At 41.0% G+C, this 18,448-nt stretch overlaps 1 protein-coding gene across 1 annotated transcript in view; it reads right to left on the bottom strand.

The window, feature by feature from the left end:
- Positions 1–479: 479 nt before the first annotated feature.
- TAPT1 (transmembrane anterior posterior transformation 1) overlaps positions 480–18,448 on the bottom strand; it is a 57,900-nt gene continuing 39,931 nt past the window's right edge. The window contains exons 6-14 of the mRNA XM_070399023.1: positions 17,213–17,310; positions 16,968–17,037; positions 15,189–15,269; positions 13,473–13,582; positions 12,439–12,498; positions 11,982–12,050; positions 7,861–7,937; positions 4,449–4,609; positions 480–2,640 (exon numbers count right to left, since the gene is read on the bottom strand). Of these exons, the coding sequence (XP_070255124.1) occupies positions 2,423–2,640; positions 4,449–4,609; positions 7,861–7,937; positions 11,982–12,050; positions 12,439–12,498; positions 13,473–13,582; positions 15,189–15,269; positions 16,968–17,037; positions 17,213–17,310 (944 nt within the window). The 3' untranslated portion in view covers positions 480–2,422. The remainder of the gene's footprint in view (positions 2,641–4,448; positions 4,610–7,860; positions 7,938–11,981; positions 12,051–12,438; positions 12,499–13,472; positions 13,583–15,188; positions 15,270–16,967; positions 17,038–17,212; positions 17,311–18,448) is intronic.

Here is an 18,448-nt window from a genome sequence, read left to right as displayed (position 1 = left end):
TTATTTTTAAAACCAAAGTACTGTCTTTTAAAAAAATATATATATTTTTATTGATTTCAGAGAGGAAGGGTGAGGGAGAGATAGAAACATCAATGATGAGAAATGATCATTGATCAGCTGCCTCCTGCAACGCCCCCTACTGGAACCATGACTTCCTGGTTCATCGGTTGATGCTCAACCACTGAGCCACACTGGCCCAAAGTCCTGTCTTAACTCCCAGATGTGAAAAGCATAGTGTGACATTCAAAACACTTGTAAAATGCAGGTCCCTTCATGTACTGACAGATATTAAACGGTCTATGATCGAGACTCAGCCTTTTGTTTTCTAAAGACAAATTCAAACTTTTTGCCACCATTATGACCAAAAGAATAATTCAAATTAGTCCTGCCACTTGTAAATTAGAAATAAATTCTCACAGAATGGGAAATTCACTCTACCAAATATAACAGTAAACATCATGAAAATAAATTCAGTGACCTTTTTAAAAAAGATTACAAAATTGAATTTATTGAGTTTCACACAAGATGCACTTATAAAATTAGTACTGAATGCCATTTTGACAGAAGAAATGAACATCATTCCGAACACCCGATATATCCTGCAAAGGAAATTAAAATCTTGCGGAATTGACAGCACAGTCACAGAATAATTCGAGCTGAAGTGAAAGATACAACCCTGTCATATTCTTGCTCTGATTAGGGCTCTGTTTGGCAAAGTTTTCCCCAAAACTATTCCTATTCATTGTGGACATTGTTCTTTTTGGTGGAGAAGAGAAGATGAGAACAAAAAGTAATTCTAAAATGGTGCTTCATTGAAACACACAAAGCAACTTAAAAGTCTTTTCATTTTTAACGCGAAGTACTTCGCGGTCTCACAAAAGCATTTCTGTACAGTTTCCTTTTATCCCACGTGAACATTAACCTTCAGATTTCTTCACTTAACGCAAAACATTAAAATTCACTTGTATGTCACATGAAAAGCCAAAGCATTCAAGCTAGCTTTACGTTTCACCCAGGAAACAAACCCCCTAAAATTTACCTCTGCACGTCATGTGCCTCAAATAGCAGCACAGGAGCCGAACTTCAGAATGAAAAGGTCAAAGGAAAGAACAGTGACATCTGGACGATCTGAAATTGGAGGCTGCAGAATTTCTATAAAGATGCAGGAAGGGTTCTCAAGCTAAAATGTAGTGGGAAACAGCTTGTCTTATGAGGCAGGCCACAAACTAATAAGCAAGCAGACATGGAATCTTGACCTCAACCAACCAAAAAGCACCTTTTGGTTGCTGTTCCCAATATCTACACACAAACTCGTCCCCACTCCCAGTCAGCTACCCACACCCCTCACTGGCTTCCTCCCCCAGCGCAGGCACACCAGGCAGTGCCATCCCCACACAGACGCTCCCACAGGACACAGGCCAGCCCAGGCACAGGCACAGGCACTCCAGACAGAAAGGCTAATGCACTTTATAAGCCTGAGCAAGACGGCTGCTCAATCCACTTATTTACTTTAAAATTGTCACTTAAAAATCTCAGTTACAGGTTGACACCTTTGAATTGAGTACAATTCTTTAGCCGATTCAACACCAAATCCTTTTAACTGTAACAATTGATGAAGCAATTAGTTTTAAAGTGTAATCAGTTATCTATACATTAAAGTTAACCCTGCTCTGCTTTTTTCAGTATAAAAAGTACGTCTTTGTAAGGTAATTTCTATTTCATCCACTGCAATTAAACAATACACGGCTCACATTTTGCTTTAAAGAGTAAACTGAAAAATTATAAACATTTTCTCAGTGATGCATAACCTTCATTAATTAATATTTTTTAAATAGACAAAATGGCTTCGGGCTTGTTTTCCCCTATAAAATGCTACTATTCATCATGTCTTATTTAAGGTAGCCTTTTATTCTGATTAATTCAGATACATCTTCCAGGATTATTCTGTGGTGAGAATATTTATCTTGACTTAAGTGTAATTACTTCTTTAAATGCTTTGGCAGATGAAGCAGTTTGAAACTGTCTGTGAAACTAGTATGGGACAGGGCAGGTAACGTTGTGGGGAAAGCTTCTGTTTCCCAGGTAGATCCCCTTACACTGCAGAGGCCGGCGGCCAGAGCAGATGTTCTGGAAGCACAGACGGACCAAGCTGAAGTGATTCGAGTTTGTTCCCATCGGGCCGGAGTGACTGCTGCTTCTTGGGGGAGAGGGGCTCCCCACGCCATCCAGGCTGGAGGTCACTGCTGTTCCGTGACCTGACCTTCAACCAGGCCACATTACTGGAAGAAAGCTACTCAGATTTGCTTTCTGTTAATAATTTAAGTTTTAAATAAATATATAAGTGCCACGTTTCGCATCTGTCCGCCCCGGCAGCACTGTGGCTGCCCCAGGCCTCGGCGCTCGGCACAGGGAGCCGCAGAACTCAGTCAATTCGGTTTCCGCAAATTGTGAACCTGTCTATGTCCAACAGATCTTTCTTTGAGGACCTGTGCTTCAGTTCAGAGTTTTCCTGCGTTATGTCCTTCTCTTCACCGTCTGGAGTTGTCAGGAACTGGTCAGAATTACTTGTCACAAGTAACGGTATGACATTTTCCTTCTGATGGCTAGGCTGGTTGGTGACAGAGGCAGACAGGGTTTCTTCTGTGGAAAAACAGGGCTTTAGTTAGAAAAGGATTTCCTCCAAACATATACTAAAGATGAGCATACCAATACCATGGTACTGAACAAAAGTGTAATGATAACCAAACAGCACATTGCAGAAGCAGCCATCTATCCTATATAATAAAAGAGAAACCTGTAAATTGACCGTCCCTCTGCTATGCTCACCAGCCAATCAGGAGTGAGTATGCAAATTAACCTGACAAAGATGGCAGGTTAATTTGCATACACAGGCACCGGGTGGAGAGCAAAGCGGGAGAGCCGGCAGCTTGGGGGGCCTTGGCTCCCTCAATCGCTCCCCACAAGCTGCCGGGTGGAGAGCAGAGCAGGAGAGCCGGCAGAGTAATGGAGCAGCTTGGGGAACTTGGTTCCCCAATCCGCCAGATGAAGAGCAGAGAGGGAAAACTGGCGGCTTGGAGGTCTTGGCAGAGTGGGAGGTCATGGGACGGAGACAGAGCAGGAAGGGAAAACCAAGAGCGTGGGTAGCACCAGGAATTCTGGGAATAATTCTGGTGGCAGCCCCAGGACCGGAAGCGGAAGCCCAGAGTGCGGGGAGCACCAGGAATGCTGGGAATCGTAGTCTGGTGGCAGACGGATCTCCTAGACACTAGAGCAAAGTGAGCCTGGAGCAAATTACCTTTGGGGTGGGGGATGGAGGGAAAGCAAAGGTGAGAGACATCAGTAAAATCAGAGTGTCTAGGAAAAATTAAAGGGAAGATATCCTAAAACTTCCAGGAAATCTCTACCAATGAAGCAAAGAAAAAAAAATGCCACTATTATTCTGTGAGCAACAAACCAAACTGAGTTGGGGTCTCAGACAATTCACTCATATGATTGCAAAGACAGACAGAAACTCCCGATTGGAGAGGGCTCTCCTGAGGGCTCTCAGATTGGAGAGGGTGCAGGTCGGGCTGAGGAACCCCACACCCTCCAGTGCACGAATGTTGTGCACCGGGCCTCTAGTGTACATATATATAAAAGGCTAATATGCTAAGTGTCCCTCCCACTGTCCAACCAGTCACTATGACATGCACTGACCATCAGTGGGCAGACACTCAACACAGGAGCTGCTGAGCTGTAGTGACTTGGCAGTGGCAGTTCTCAGGTGACGCACCCCGAAACCAGAGAGGAGGGAGTCCAATTCCTCACGGGGCTGCGTGATTCTACCTTCGGCTGTGGGTTATGTTGTTGCTGGGGCACTGTCAGCCCGAATCTGGTTTACTACACACTTGTGTTTGCGTTCCACACCCTGTATGACAGCAACTTTGCAGAGTGCCCTCTCACACTCCGGGACCCCTCGGGGGATGTTGGAGAGCCGGTTTTGGCCCGATCCCGCAGGCCAGGCCAAGGGACCCCACCTGCCGGAGGGACCCCTCACTCTGCAGACACCCGGGAGGGACTGTGGGAGGTTGGCTCCAGGGCGTGTCTGGCCCATCTTGCTCAGTTCTGCCCCGCTGGCCACCTTTTAATTAATTTCCTTTCAACGTGCACGAATCTGCACACTGCGCACTAGTAATGTATAATGGAACGCAGAAGCCACGCCATTACTATTTGTTAACCTGCGTTACAGGTGCTCACTGATGATCCACTGAATCTAAAAACTCAGAGCACTGCATGGGGTGATCTGTGATGAGATCTAAACAGAAACATTAGCAATAACAACTAATAATATGAAATCAAACCCTGAAAGCACTGCTGAACGTTGGAGGGCAGTGATTTGTTACAGGGAGAGAGAAGACAGTAACTCTCCGGAAGATGATGCAGAGAAGCCATGAGAAGACCCCGCCTACCTTGGGAGGGTTTGCACTTGCTCTGTGGTTTACTGGACGGTTTGCAGGGAGTGCTGGAGGGGGGAGGGTCAAACAGCTTCTCTTCCATTTTGGCTTCCTTCACATATTGGCATGATTTTCCCAGCAGCACAATGCTATTCAGTACTTTCAGGGATATCAACCTAAACGCAGAAAGAGACAAGAGACCACTGTTGGAACTCATCTCAATCGCAGCGAGTGCCACCCACCACCAGGTGAACAGAGGACCCGGGAGTCAGAGGCCCGAGTCTGAGACATCCCACACCGAGGGCCTAGCGCCGCGCACAGGTTTCCCTATCACGGGGGAATCTGGGATAAATGCCTACTTCTCATGTAAGAAGCAGTCATATCATTTAAAAGTTATACCTTCTGACTATTTAACATTTATTTTCTTCCTATATCACTTAGAAGTTTCACCTTCCAAATTATTTAATTTTTCTCTTACTACGAAACAAATACATTTAGTAGCTACAGATGAACAAAAAACATATATAAAATAACGTATAGTTCCACTCTCTAGCGATGATCCCTGGGACACCTGTTGCATCCCGTTCACCATGCTGCTGTGCGCACACATCTATTTGAACTTTTCCGCTGTTTGGAATGGGGCTACGAAGCAGGAGGGGCTGGAGTTTGGAGTCAGAGCACAGACCTGGGGCCCAAGAGTTTGAGTTCACACCTGACTCCACTGCCCCAGCAGTTCTCAACCTGTGGGTCGCGACCCCTTTGGTGGTTGAACGACCCTTTCACAGGGGTCGACTAAGACCATCCTGCATATCAGATATTTACATTACGATTCATAACAGTAGCAACATTACAGTTATGAGGTAACAACGAAAATAATTTTATGTTTGGGTCACAACATGAGGAACTGTATTTAAAGGGCCAGAAGGTTGAGAACCACTGGCCTAGAAACTGCGTGGACCTGAGTTGCTAACCTGTCAGTCCACTCGCCTTTGATGAGGTGCTCAGAGCAGCACCAGGCACACAGAAACGTCAACCAATCTTGTTATTTCATTATCATCATTGTTGTTTCACATAAATAGCGTATGATAAATATTTTCCCCTATCAGTTAATGTTCTTCAGGGGCACTACTAGTATTTTAACGGACCTAATTGTGCTGTATGTGTTATCATATAACAAAGCCCCCTCAAAGCTCCTAGTCTCTGGATATTTAGATTATTTTAAATATTTTTCTTCTATTAAAAAGTTTCTGATTAAGAACACTTACATTAAATCTGTATTTCCTCAAAATAAGTTCCTAGACAGCTATAATTACAGAAGTCAGATTTCTAGACCAAAGGTACATAATATTTTCAGGTACCTGACACAAATCTGGCAAAAAATCTGAAAAAAACAAAACCAAACCAAAACAAAAAGAACCCTCTTCCTATTGGAGTCTCCTCACCTAGGAGGTCCTAAATGGCCCAGCACCCAGGACCTCACTGCCCTGGGTAGGGAGTGAGGAAGTGGGCGCTGTTTCTGAGGTCTGAGATGAAACCTGGCAACGACAGGAGGTCACAGGCCAGGGGGGCAAGCGTGAGGCAGGGCTTAGCAGGCCCCTGTGGACTCCACACCAGGAGACAACGCTCCCACCTCGGGCCTCACAGCTCCTTGGCCAGCTAGCTGGGGAACGTCTAACTTGTGAAATCCGAACCAGAACTCTTGATTCCAGCCCTAACCCTCCAAACACAAAACAAAACGAACCCCACATGTATATGTCACAGGCTTCCCCATCACAGAAAGTGGCAATTCCATAGCCCTAATTGATTGGGCTCCAAACTCTGTACTCACATTTGATTCTTTCTCATCCCCTCACACCGCACATCCCATCAATCCCTCCACCAGTCCTGTCCAGCTCCACTTGCAAAATATGCCCCTGACAAATCCTCCCACTCAATTCCAGCTACGGCCACCGGCCCTGAAAGAACAGTAACAGTTACCTCCTGACCCAGCCGGCTTATGCTCCTCCTGTCACCACACTCATCCCCTCTCTGCCCAGCAGCCAGGGTGGTCCTGGCAAGAAGCCAAGGGAAGTGGCACTTTCTTCTGCACAGGACCTTCCAGGGCTCTCCCTCCTGTGGAGCTGAGGTTCGGGCCCTGCCAGGGCTGCCGGGTCCTCTCCCGTGTGCTCCTGGCATCAGGCCTGCCCTGTGTCCCCTCTCTGAGCCTGCATGGCCTTCCCCTTACTCCATCCATCAGCACAGAGAGGCCCCTGCTCTCTCCAGGGCAGCCACCTCTGTGGCTCTCCATCCGGACACTACCATGCTTTTCTTCCTGACACTTGCTACCAATGGTCACTTCACAGCAATGTGTCTTTCTGGTGGTTGCCTACTTTCCCACTGGAACTTAGGACACAAAGGCAGGTCCTGTGTTCTTTTCAGTTGGTCCCTAGACCAGCACTGGGAGCAGCTGCGAGCTGCCCCACAGCTCAGTGAGAACAGTCTGGAAGCATGTTCCTGACTCATGATGCTCCTGAGACAATGACAAGTGAGAGATGCTGTGCTCCTGTGGCAGGAGCTTCCGGGCACCTGCCATGTGCCAGGCACCGGGCAGGGACAAGGTAGGAGACGCACGTGGGAAACCAGAACAACACAGATGTCTCTGGGAAGCAGACCTCAGCCCAGGGGATGATTCTGAGTGAATCTAGGGCTGAGGTTACTACTGTCCTGCTTGGTCTCTCTCCCTTTTCTCTTCGAGATACTCAGTTCTGACTGTCTACCAGACCAACACTCGCAGCATAACTCTTCGTGCTCCACTGAAGCCAGCGCAGGAGGGTCCCTTTTTCTTTCTGGGTAAGTAAATCTAAAGCTGGGCTCAGCTGCTTTATCATAAATTCACTTCTTGAGAAAACTAAGGGAGACAAAAACTTCTCTTTATATTGTTATTTTCTTATCATTTCTCTTCCCCAACCAGAGTGTAAGCCAAGCGAGACCAACAAATTTGCAAATAAAAATTCAGCCAGTCACAGGCAGAGCAACTACATTTCTGCATCTTCTGTAGGTTTCTATGACATAGGCCTCGAGTATGCTATACCATTAACGTGGCAAACACAGTAGAAATTCAAAGAGGTTTTCGTATATAGAGAAATGTTTGAATGCAATGGCAGATTTTATTTTATAAAATATGGGTAAAACTTAACTTGTAAGCATAAAGAGCTTTAAGTAAATGATTTCACTAAAGGTTAAAATAAAATCTAAAGTGCTATTAATACTACTAGCAAATAGCAGCGATTTAATTGAACCAGAGCTTAACTGAGTCACAAACATATTGGAGGTACAAGCTGTTATGGGGCCCCAGGACAGTTAGAATGGGTGTAGTCTGACTTGATTACATCTTGCATTTATACTTTAATGTATAACCAAAAACACATTCAAGAATAGTTCATCTTACCCAAAATAGAAGAGTATGACACAGGCATAAGACAGGATTCCTTGAACTTTAATTGAGCTTGTTACAACTCTGATGAGCTAGCCAGAAACAGACCAAAACAACAAAAACACACAAACAAAACACACAACCAAAGAGTTATTAGTTCATATTTAAGTAAAGTCAACTATACTGATTTTAACACTTTAGGCACACACCTGTAGTCTGTCTAAATCCAAGCAGGCAGTTCTAGATCTGTTGATTCCTAACAAACTATGGCAACTTGTGAAACCTTTTGTGGTAGATTTAGGTGGTTCAGGCAAATCTAGGATGCCCATAGCTAATGCCAACCATTCAGACACTGTGCCTAGTTCATAAATGACACGTCTGCCTGGCCCTAATAGAGAAGCAAATCCGGTAATTTTTAACATGAAAAATTATTCTGGAAAATACACATGGATTCATCATGCTGTTTGTGTCCCCGCCACAGCTAGATCCATTGAGTGGGCATTTCCATTTTTCTTGCTTTTTTTGTTCTTTGTCCTCTGACTCTTTTTAAGAATCTTCAATGACTCTCAGGGATCAGAGAGAAAAGGGAACCTTAAAAGAACTAAATACTACTGCAAAATCAATTATGAGAAGATTGAACAACTTCTGTCTCTTTTGGATAGCTGTGGTTAAACACCCATTTTCTTTTTTATCTCACAGAAATAAAGCAGTAAGATCTTGATCCTGGGAAGCCTGCTGAGCCAATGTGGTGGGATCTGTCACTGCAAAACACTCAGCTATTATAGCTTTGGCGGAAAATGTGCCCATATACAGGCATTCTCCGCTTTTCAAAAGGCCACTTTACGCCACTTTGCTTTTACAAAAGACCACGTTGGTACTTGTTTTCACTAACCGAAAGAAATCCAAAGGTAATTTTTGCTTTTACTATAAAAAGCATTTGATATGCGGGGAGCTGACATAGACATAGTTCACACCCTGAGCAGCAAGAGCGGCCGCCAAGCTCCCTTCCAGGGAACTACATCAGCATCTCGGCATCGGGCCACCACAGCTGAGCCCTGTGTCTGGGAGCATCTGGGCTTTATCTTCATTTTTTTGTGTATCTGTTAGCAAGATGTGCCCTTAGTAGCAGTAGAACTCAGAAGGGTGTTTACATTAAGTGTAGAAGTGGACATAATTAAGCATTTTGATCATCACGGTGAGCAAAATAAACATGTAAATTAATGTCACCTGCTTCTTTGGTTTACGCTATTTAGGCATACGAGAGGTTTCATAGAAACGCTCTACGTTCAGATAGCAGGGAGACTGTATCAGGGTCTGGGGGGACTGCTACATGGAAATGGAAAGTCAGGGAGAACAACAGACCTTATCTAGTTAGTGTTATTACCATCTAAAAGGGTTTATTAGGGTGCCTTAAAAAAACATCATAAAATACATTTTGAACGTATCTTTAAAATGCTGCCAGTAAAAGAATAATTGGGAGGACGCAGAGGGATGGATTGTCACATGTTCTATAAAGTTTTGTTATGAGAAACTGACAAAGAAGTCCTCATCATTTCCTCTAATGAGGAATGGCCTGCTGTCCAAACAGCTGTGATGAAGCTAACGTGGCTCTAGGATTTTATTATTTTACTAGAGGCCCAGTGCACAAAATTTGTGCACAGGGGGCGGGTCCCTCAGCCTGGCCTGCACCCTCTCCTATCTGGAACCCCTTGGGGGATGTCCCTCTTGCAATCCGGGACCACTGGCTCCTAACCACTTACCTGCCTGCCTGATTGCCCCTAACCACTCTGCCTGCCTGCCTGATTACCCCTAACCACTCTGCCTGCTTGCCTGATGCCCCTAATTCAGCGGTTCTCAACCTGTGGGTCATGACCCCTTTGGGGGTTGAATGACCCATTCACAGGGGTTGCCTAAGACCATCGGAAAACACATATAATTACATATTGTTTTTGTGATTAATCACTATGCTTTAATTATGTTCAATTTGTAACAATGAAAATATGTTCTGCATATCAGATATTTACATTACGATTCATAACAGTAGCAAAATTACAGTTATGAAGTAGCAATGAAAATAATTTTATGGTTGGGGGTGACCACAACATGAAGAACTTTATTAAAGGGTCGAAGCATTAGGAAGGTTGAGAACCACTGCCCTAATTGTTCTCCTGCCGGCCTGATCGCCCCTAACCACCTCTGCCTGCCTGAACGCCTCTAACGACTGTGCATGCCTGCCTGATTGCCCCTAACTGCTCTCCCCTGCTGGCCTGATCGTCCCTAACTGCTCTCCCCTGCCAGCCTGATCACCTCTAACTGCCTCTGCCTCGGTCCCCGCCACCAGGTTTTGTCTGGAAGATGTCTGGTCTAATTAGCATATTACCCTTTTATTAGTATAGATAAGAAAGGTTTGCCAATGACCACATTCAAGGCTTAAAGGACTTCATTTTTATTTAGTATATTATCAGGCAACTTTAAGATACATTCATCCAAAGCCTCATTTCCATGAGACCTTCATACATGATTTCTTTTACTTTTTGGGGGTATGAATTCACTTAAGGACCTAAGGTAATAAGTTTATAAGTAAGCATTGCCTCTCTTGGGCCTTAAAGAACTGATCCCAAGGCCTCGGTAGGTTCCTCAGCGTCGGAAACGTCTGCTGGAGGTCTGCGAGAGAAGCCTGCAAACCCTGGCCACTGGACCACTGCACAACCCCCTGCGAAAACGCAAGCTTTCCAGAGGGTTTGTTAACTATTCAATAAGCTTACATCTTTTGGTATAACAACCATAAAAACTCATTTAAAGAAAAAAAAATCTTTAAATACCAAATTAAAAACCCCATACGAATCATGAATAGAGTTTTCTGGCAGATAAGTTACTAGATAGTTATTATTTAGCAAAGCAGGGCCATATTCAAATACAATCATCTAACCAATATTTTTAGATAATAATCAGTCTGGCTAACTAGATTTATACTCACATTGTATGTATCATGTTTCTAGTTGTAGAAGACAAATGTAGAGAAATTCATATTCTATTTTGTCAAGCTTTTAAACGTTTAACAAATAATTATTTTACTCTTTAAAATCCTCCATTTTTCCAAAATTCTAGGAGTTCATTTTCCCAAGTAAAAGAAAGCTATATTACTATATAATAAACTACCAAGATAATTGAAAACATTTAGGATGTGGTTATCTGGAGAGCTGTACTGAAATTTAAATAACATGAACTCTATTGATCATCAACTGGACAAGCTGGTCTATGTTGGTATGACCTACAGCTTCTCTCTCCACCTCTTAGGTGATTCCGTGACTCTGCATTAAGCGAGAACTCCAGGTGACCCCTCGCAAAAAGTTCGCTGCCTTTGTTTTGAAGTGAGAACAGGTAGCCAATAAGGAATATAATGAAGTATGAGTGCAGCCAGCCAACCTTCTTAACGAACATTATTAGAGCCTGACGTGGCCAGTAACTATTCACAAGGCTGTGCTGAGCAATTCATTAAGATATAAACTTGATGACATTTTTCATGGGTTTAGTAAATTTCAGTGCTATCATTTAAAATATACATAATTCCTAAATATAAGACTAGAAAATGTCATTGTAAAAACTTTGGAAAATGAATACAGAATATTTCTCCATTTGAACATTTCATAATTTAATCTACTTCATTTGTTTCCAAGTTTTTGCTATAAATGCCACTATAATGTGTAACTTTGCCTATAAGTCATTATATGCCTTTTACAGCTATTTCCTTAGAATAAATTCCTAGAACTGGAATTACTCCATTAAACTGTCAAACTGCCCCTTTAGAGGCGCTTAGATTAACTTACACTTCAACCAACATATGTAATACTTGCCACACCCACGCCTACCACCAGGTATTTCCATAAAAAAAAACTTTGCCAAATGAATAAGCAGAGTATTCTCATTTTAGAAAAGCCATTATGTAAAAACAGTTCCTGATATCACTTATCTATTGGATGACTCACATGCCAAAAGGATAACAAAATTTCCTCCAAGTCATTTACCTTTCATTTTTATATCATCCTTTTGAAACAAAGTTATTGATAATCCACTGATTAATATTCTATCATGATAGTCATTGCATCATTTAAAAAAATAAGAAAGTACAGACTTACTAAAACAGCTAGTGGGAGAGGAATGAACCCCATCCTCCGTGCCACGGAGTCGCTGTAATCCGTGTACGCCTAGACAGAGAGGGGAGAAGGGTTCATGGGACTTAAAGCACATGTATAAAGTACCATTCACTCATCGCCAGCACATTTTCTAAACAGGTGAAGTTACGCGGAAGAAGGCACCTGGCACCTATTATGTAAGTTAGCAAAATGATGTGGATATTTAAATGTTCATAAGAAGTTTTAAATACAAAGCTGTATAACTGTTACAAAGCTGCAAAAATCATACCCTATGTATGTTAAGTATTAGTATTATTTTTATTAATTTGTGAAAATTTACTGTCAAGAACAGGAATAAGTAAGAAGTTTAAGTTGATGTAGCTTTCCCTTAACCAATATTTCGAGCTAAATTAAACCACCGTCAGTTAATTTCAGATTCTGTCTTTGATATAATACTCACATTTTTCTGTCGACTACTAACAAGGTCAAAAGCAAGGCTGGCTCTATATTCACTGTAGACCTAAAAACAAATAAGAATGCAATATTAAGTAATATAGTGCAAATATCTAAAGTGGGAAGACTTATACTTTGCAGATCAATATGTTTAATAATTAACCAGTAAAAAGGTCTTAATAGCCAAGCAGACATCTGGGTAGTGTTTCTCTATTTGTTTTCCTACAACAAGAGTAAACAGCTTCAAGTCCCCCAAATGTTATGTTCACAAACCTTTTAAAGGTTTCTCTTGAAAGAGAGATAAATACTAGCCCTGGGATGGGTGGCTCAGTTGGTTGGAGCGTCATCCTATACAACAAAAGGCTGCAGGTTCAATGCCCGGTTGGGGTGTATGCAGGAGGCAACCGATCAATGTTTCTCATATTGATATTTGTCTCTCTCTCTCAGTCCCTTCCCCTCTCTCTAAAATCAATGAAGGAAACATATTCTTGGGTAAGAATTAAATTTAAAAAAAGGAGAGATAAATACTCACTGATTATAGTCCTGAGAGTTTAGAGTTTTGGGAATAGTGGCTATTTTAAGTAGTATAACATATATAATAATTTGGAAATTTTAAATAAACAGTTTAAAAATTATTACTCTATATCTAATAATAATGATGCCTTGTTAGAAAATAGATGCTGAGCAAGATATAAAATTGAGTTTTGAAAGCCTAATGTTTTAATAAAAACAATGTGATTTTTAAAAGTTTAAGTAAACAGGTAATGACAGATTAACAGTTTATGATGATTTTGATCTCAACTACTAGTCAATCCACACCTCCACCCAAAAGTGTGGAACCAGAATTATTTAATACTGAAATACTATACTTTCAGTTGTGTAATAATTTTTAGAAACTTAAAAATATAATTCTAACTTTATAGTAGCAGTACTCTTCTATTATCTTCATAAATGCAATAAACCTAAACTTGTTCTTTTACAACTGTATAATATTAAGTAGAAATGAACATCAAATGCTAAATTGCTTTCGAAAATACATACATCTGCAGTAATGTCGTTGAACTTAGTGATAAAGGCATGTTTTACAATATCCACAGCAATTTCTGATGCAATCACCATACAGACATCTGGAAATAACACCCAGAGATGATCTATAAAGTATAGGAAAAAAAAAAACAATTAAACTACTTAATATAAATAGAATCCAATATCATAGGCTATCACAGAAATCCAAAATTCACAGGGCAAAACTGTAAGTTTTCAATAAATGATAATAGAGACAAAACTAGCATCCAATAAATTATCAAAGGAGCCATATTTTATCAAGTGAAGAGATAATTCACATACAGATGCTGATTCTGCACTTTCTCTGTGCCAAGCACTTCAGGGAGGACCCGGTGTGAGCAGAGCCTCGACCTCCCTGCCTAGAGCCAGCAGGGACCACTGGTGGGTGACTAAGTAAGCAGGCTCATTATATCATTATAAACCCTTCTGATTCCAGAGCTGCCTCAGGGGGACAGTAACAGCTAGTAGGGACATGTGCTGAAGGCAACGGAACAATTTCCCCTTCTCTGATCATGGTGACTTAAAGATATAGCTCAATCATTTATTTAACTGTCATACAGATGTAATTTGTACACCTTTACATGTATAAAAATGTCAATTTAGTACCAAGTACTTGATAAAAAACAGCAAACAGATAAACCCCTAAGACCTTGAAGAAGGGTGTAAGAACAGGACTGGGCAAGAAGAAAGTTAGGGACACTGACAAGCAACTGAGGACCCGGGCAGCTGCAGGGCGGGGTGAGACACTGGCGCTGGGGCTACACTTGCGGATGGGCAGTGCAGGGGTCTCAGTGAGTCTGACATCAGGCTGAGGTTGGGGGGATCAGGGACCTGATTTTATGGTTTCCACAAGAAAATAACTTGTGGACATAGATCTCATTTTATATCTGTTTCTGATTTTTCACAGATACCTGAAAACTAGCAATGAATCAAAACAAATTAACGGGAAGTTATTAAATGCCTAGAACATGCATGGCACTCAGGTAATAAATAAAATGTAAAACATGATCTCATTTCTTAAGAAGAAAGTTGTACAAAAATGTCTGACATTAGAAAACTCTAAGTTACTTAAGACACCTGAGCATGTGGATCATTGCTCACCAAGCTCACTGCAGCATTGCCAGACGGTGTTGTAACTACCTGTCTACTTCTCTTGTAAGCCTGTGAGTCCTAACACATGTTACCACTTTTCACATGTGCCACGTAGCAGACAGGCAGTGAATGTCTGCCAACTGCATGGATGGTGAAAATTCATGGAATCCTGACAACTTGTCAGCCTCAATTCAGAGCTGTATAAAAGTAACACTTTATTGCTTTACATTGCATTTCTTTAATTTATCATTATTCAAGATGCTAATAGGCAGCAAATAAAAGACAAAGGTTAGGAAAGATCAGAAGTTCTTCTGGTGAACCCCTGAAATGTAAAAGTCTGACTGCATTTATATAACCACGCTCACCTGGAAGCTGCAGGGTCCACCACCCACCGAGAACACAGCCCTGGAGACACTGTGCTGTTTATGGGCAAGGACTACTGCACATGCTACGTCTCCCAGCCACCAATCCTCTACTGAGACAGGGACTGCTCACACCCAGAGTGAGCAGCTACAATGCTGAAAAGTGTTCTGCCTACACATTTCAGTCCATGTAAAAGAGTAATATTAGACGCCACGGTATTTGTGAAAAGTTACTTACCTGGATTCCAAGAAAACTGTTCCATGTTTCTTAGACACACTATTAGCAAAAGCACATAATTTGTGAATCGCTCTTTAATATCTGAAAAAAAAATTTCACATATAAATATATATTGCATATAAACCATATAATAAAAGTGTATGTATAAAATTATTTCTTTTAGTGAGAACATGAAATTATGTTATGTGTAAGTATCTGTACAATAAACATACTATTTTGTATACAGAATGTCGCTACATTGGTAAGCCATTTACTTCTCTCACCAACACAATTCTAGCAAGCAAATTCCAGTTTTCTACAAATTTCAAAAAATGTTCAAACCATCAGTCTGCTCAGATTGATTCAGATTCCCCCACTGGACTATGGGGACTTACAACTGTTTTCATTTCATAGAAGATTTAAAAAATAGAAGCAGAGAGTGAAGCACAGGACTGGGTAATGTGAAACCCTTCTATAGCAGAATACTTCCAATTTGCTAAATAGTGAGTATCCAGCACTGACCTGACAAATCCTTTAGCTAATAGTGTTACAATTAAGAAAGCATTTCTTAAGATATACGTAGAACTTATGGGGGAGGGGGAACAATAAGGTTTCATATTTATCATGTTACTAAGCACTATCATCTTGGTCTGAATGAATTTAATAAAAGCAAATAACTAAATTCCTGCTAAGAGCTAGTTTACACTTCACTTTGTAAGCTATTTTCTTATTGCAGTCTAAGATACTATGTAATCAAGAAATGAAAGAAATCCATGTCTGCAGTAAGCTGGCACACCCGTGTGGGTGGGGCTGTGGCCAATGCAATCACTTACCTAGTAACCCACTTCAAGGCCTGTATATATTCAACTGTCGTTTCCCTAATATTCTAGCATCTCAATAATTCTGGGCCTCACCTTGCCACTCAAATGTGGGACCCCCTATAGCCCTCTGCATTGTAATTTCACCTTGGTGTCCTTCCTCCAATTGTCTTGTCTTCTCTTTTCTTTTCATTTTTAAAATATATTTTATTGATTTTTTTACAGAAAGGAAGGGTGAGGGATAGAGAGTTAGAAACATCAATGAAAGAGAAACATCGATCAGCTGCCTCCTGCACACTCCCTACTGAGGATGTGCCTGCAACCAAGGTACATGCCCTTGGCCGGAATCAAACCTGGGACCCTGGAGTCCGCAGGCTGACGCTCTATCCACTGAGCCAAACCGGTTAGGGAGGCTTCTCTTTTCTTATTTCCACCTTTCCCTGCTACTCTACAGCAAGTGATCTAGACTTTCATTCTACAACTAAACCTTGGTCTCCAAGTGAGGTGGCATTTCCCACATGTGCATTCCCTAAATGCCTAAACTCTGTCCAGTCAGGGACAATACGTTCTCCAGGGTAGCACAGCTCTTAGCCCTTATTTGTGAGGGGCCTGGGTTGTCATAATTCTGCTCTTGGTAGCTTAGTGGCCTTGGCCAAGTTAAATTACTTTCCCTGTGTTCTAGTTTTCACATGTATAACATGGAATAATATCATCTGCTGCAAATAAATTTCTGGGTTCATGAGAAGTTTTTAAAAGTATTGATAAGGTGCTATACAAATGTTTGTAATTTGTTATTATCTTAAAGATCCTGAGATTGCAATAACCAAAATAATAAGCAAACTTGGTAAAGATGTTGAGAGAGTAAGAGAAAGCACAGCTTCAGTCAAAGAAACAATAACCCACAGGAAATGTGACATTAGAGTTTTAGAATAAACTGCAAAATAATATGCATAAGCTGCAAGTAGAGTCTAACTGTACATACCGCTATTTGACATTTGAAAAAGATTGTTCTTCTCAAACTTCTTGAAAACACTTCCTTTAATTTCAACAAACTGAAATAGCAAAAGAAAATATTATCCTTACCATTATAACTGTTTTAAACACGAATATAGTATATATAAAACTTCCTGAATAAATAATGTTTAGAAAAAATAATTCATCCCATCTAGAAACTGCTGTTAGAGTACCCATCTAACTTCAGAAATGTAAAGTAAACCTCATACTCACATTATTAGACATCATGATAGTGAGCAAGGACTTGTTGTGTGAGTTAAACGCTACGTTGAGAGTTGTTGCTTGAACCATTATAAGAATTGCATGCAAAACTAGCAGTAAGTGATGTCAAGGAAAAAAACTTAAGTCTGTTTTCAGATAATACTATACAATTTTCAAAGTGAATAATGTGGGGAAAGATGACTATGTTTTCAAGTCAAGTTTTACAGAAGTACTTTATTCTTTGTAATTTTTTATTAGGTGATCCAAATTGGACTGGATTACGATATACACCACCATATGAACCAAGCAACAGAAGAAATGAACCGCGGTGCACCATTCAAGTGGACTGTGAGTCCTGTTCTTTCTGGTTCTCTGGCATTTGGCTCAATGCTTGGGAAATAGGCCCTTTAAAAAGTTTCTTAAATAAATAGAATAAATTATGGTAAATACTGAAAGAAGACACTTAGCAATACACATTCTGAATTAAGATCATTTACATTCTAAAACAGAAAAAACACAAAGCAAAAATCTGGAAGTGATCGTCCTCTCCTGCTCTTCTGGGGATGAGGAACATAGACAATAAGAATTGTCTGATAATTAAGGTTCGCCTTCATTGTCTTTTTTGAAGACATCACAAGTTGCAGAATTATATTAATATTACACGTGGAATGGTTTATTTAAATTAGAACAGTAACTTTTATTCCATTATACTTGGAACAAGCTTTTACTCTATAGAAATCTTCCCACTTAAGTCCTTTAACTTTCCAAGTATTAATCTGATTTTTTCAAGTATCAGTTTGAGAGAGAGTATGGAAAACCATGTGGCACATTCCTGTGAATGAATCTGACCCCACCCGGAACATGCAGGCATGCACGTGTGTGTAAATATATATGAATGGGCACACACACTGTTTATATGTAATGAAGCCTTTAATCATTAAAAAAAGAAAGCTTTAAAAGGGCAGTGAGAGGGGAGAAAAACCTCCAAAATTCCTCCAAACCAATTTCAAATTTTACTCCTAGATGAACTGTATACATTTTAAGCCCAGGTTATAACAAAGAATCCACAGGCTTAAAAAAAGATAACCTTAAAAAATTCCATATAAGTATAGAAAGCTACACAGATGTTTATAAATGTAAAGTATATATAATACCCTTCAGTCAAAAATCCTTCCACAGAACCAGTTGCACGGAGAACAGAACTGTTAGCAATTCACAGCAGCATGCACTGAGGCTCTTTAAGTTAAC

Source organism: Myotis yumanensis, unplaced genomic scaffold, assembly GCF_028538775.1.
Source record: "Myotis yumanensis isolate MYYU_CA2020_CCGP unplaced genomic scaffold, mMyoYum1.0.hap1 SCAF_1, whole genome shotgun sequence".
NCBI lineage: Eukaryota > Metazoa > Chordata > Mammalia > Chiroptera > Vespertilionidae > Myotis > Myotis yumanensis.
Note: the sequence above shows the minus strand (reverse complement) of the source record. Positions and strands in the feature narration are given on the sequence as shown.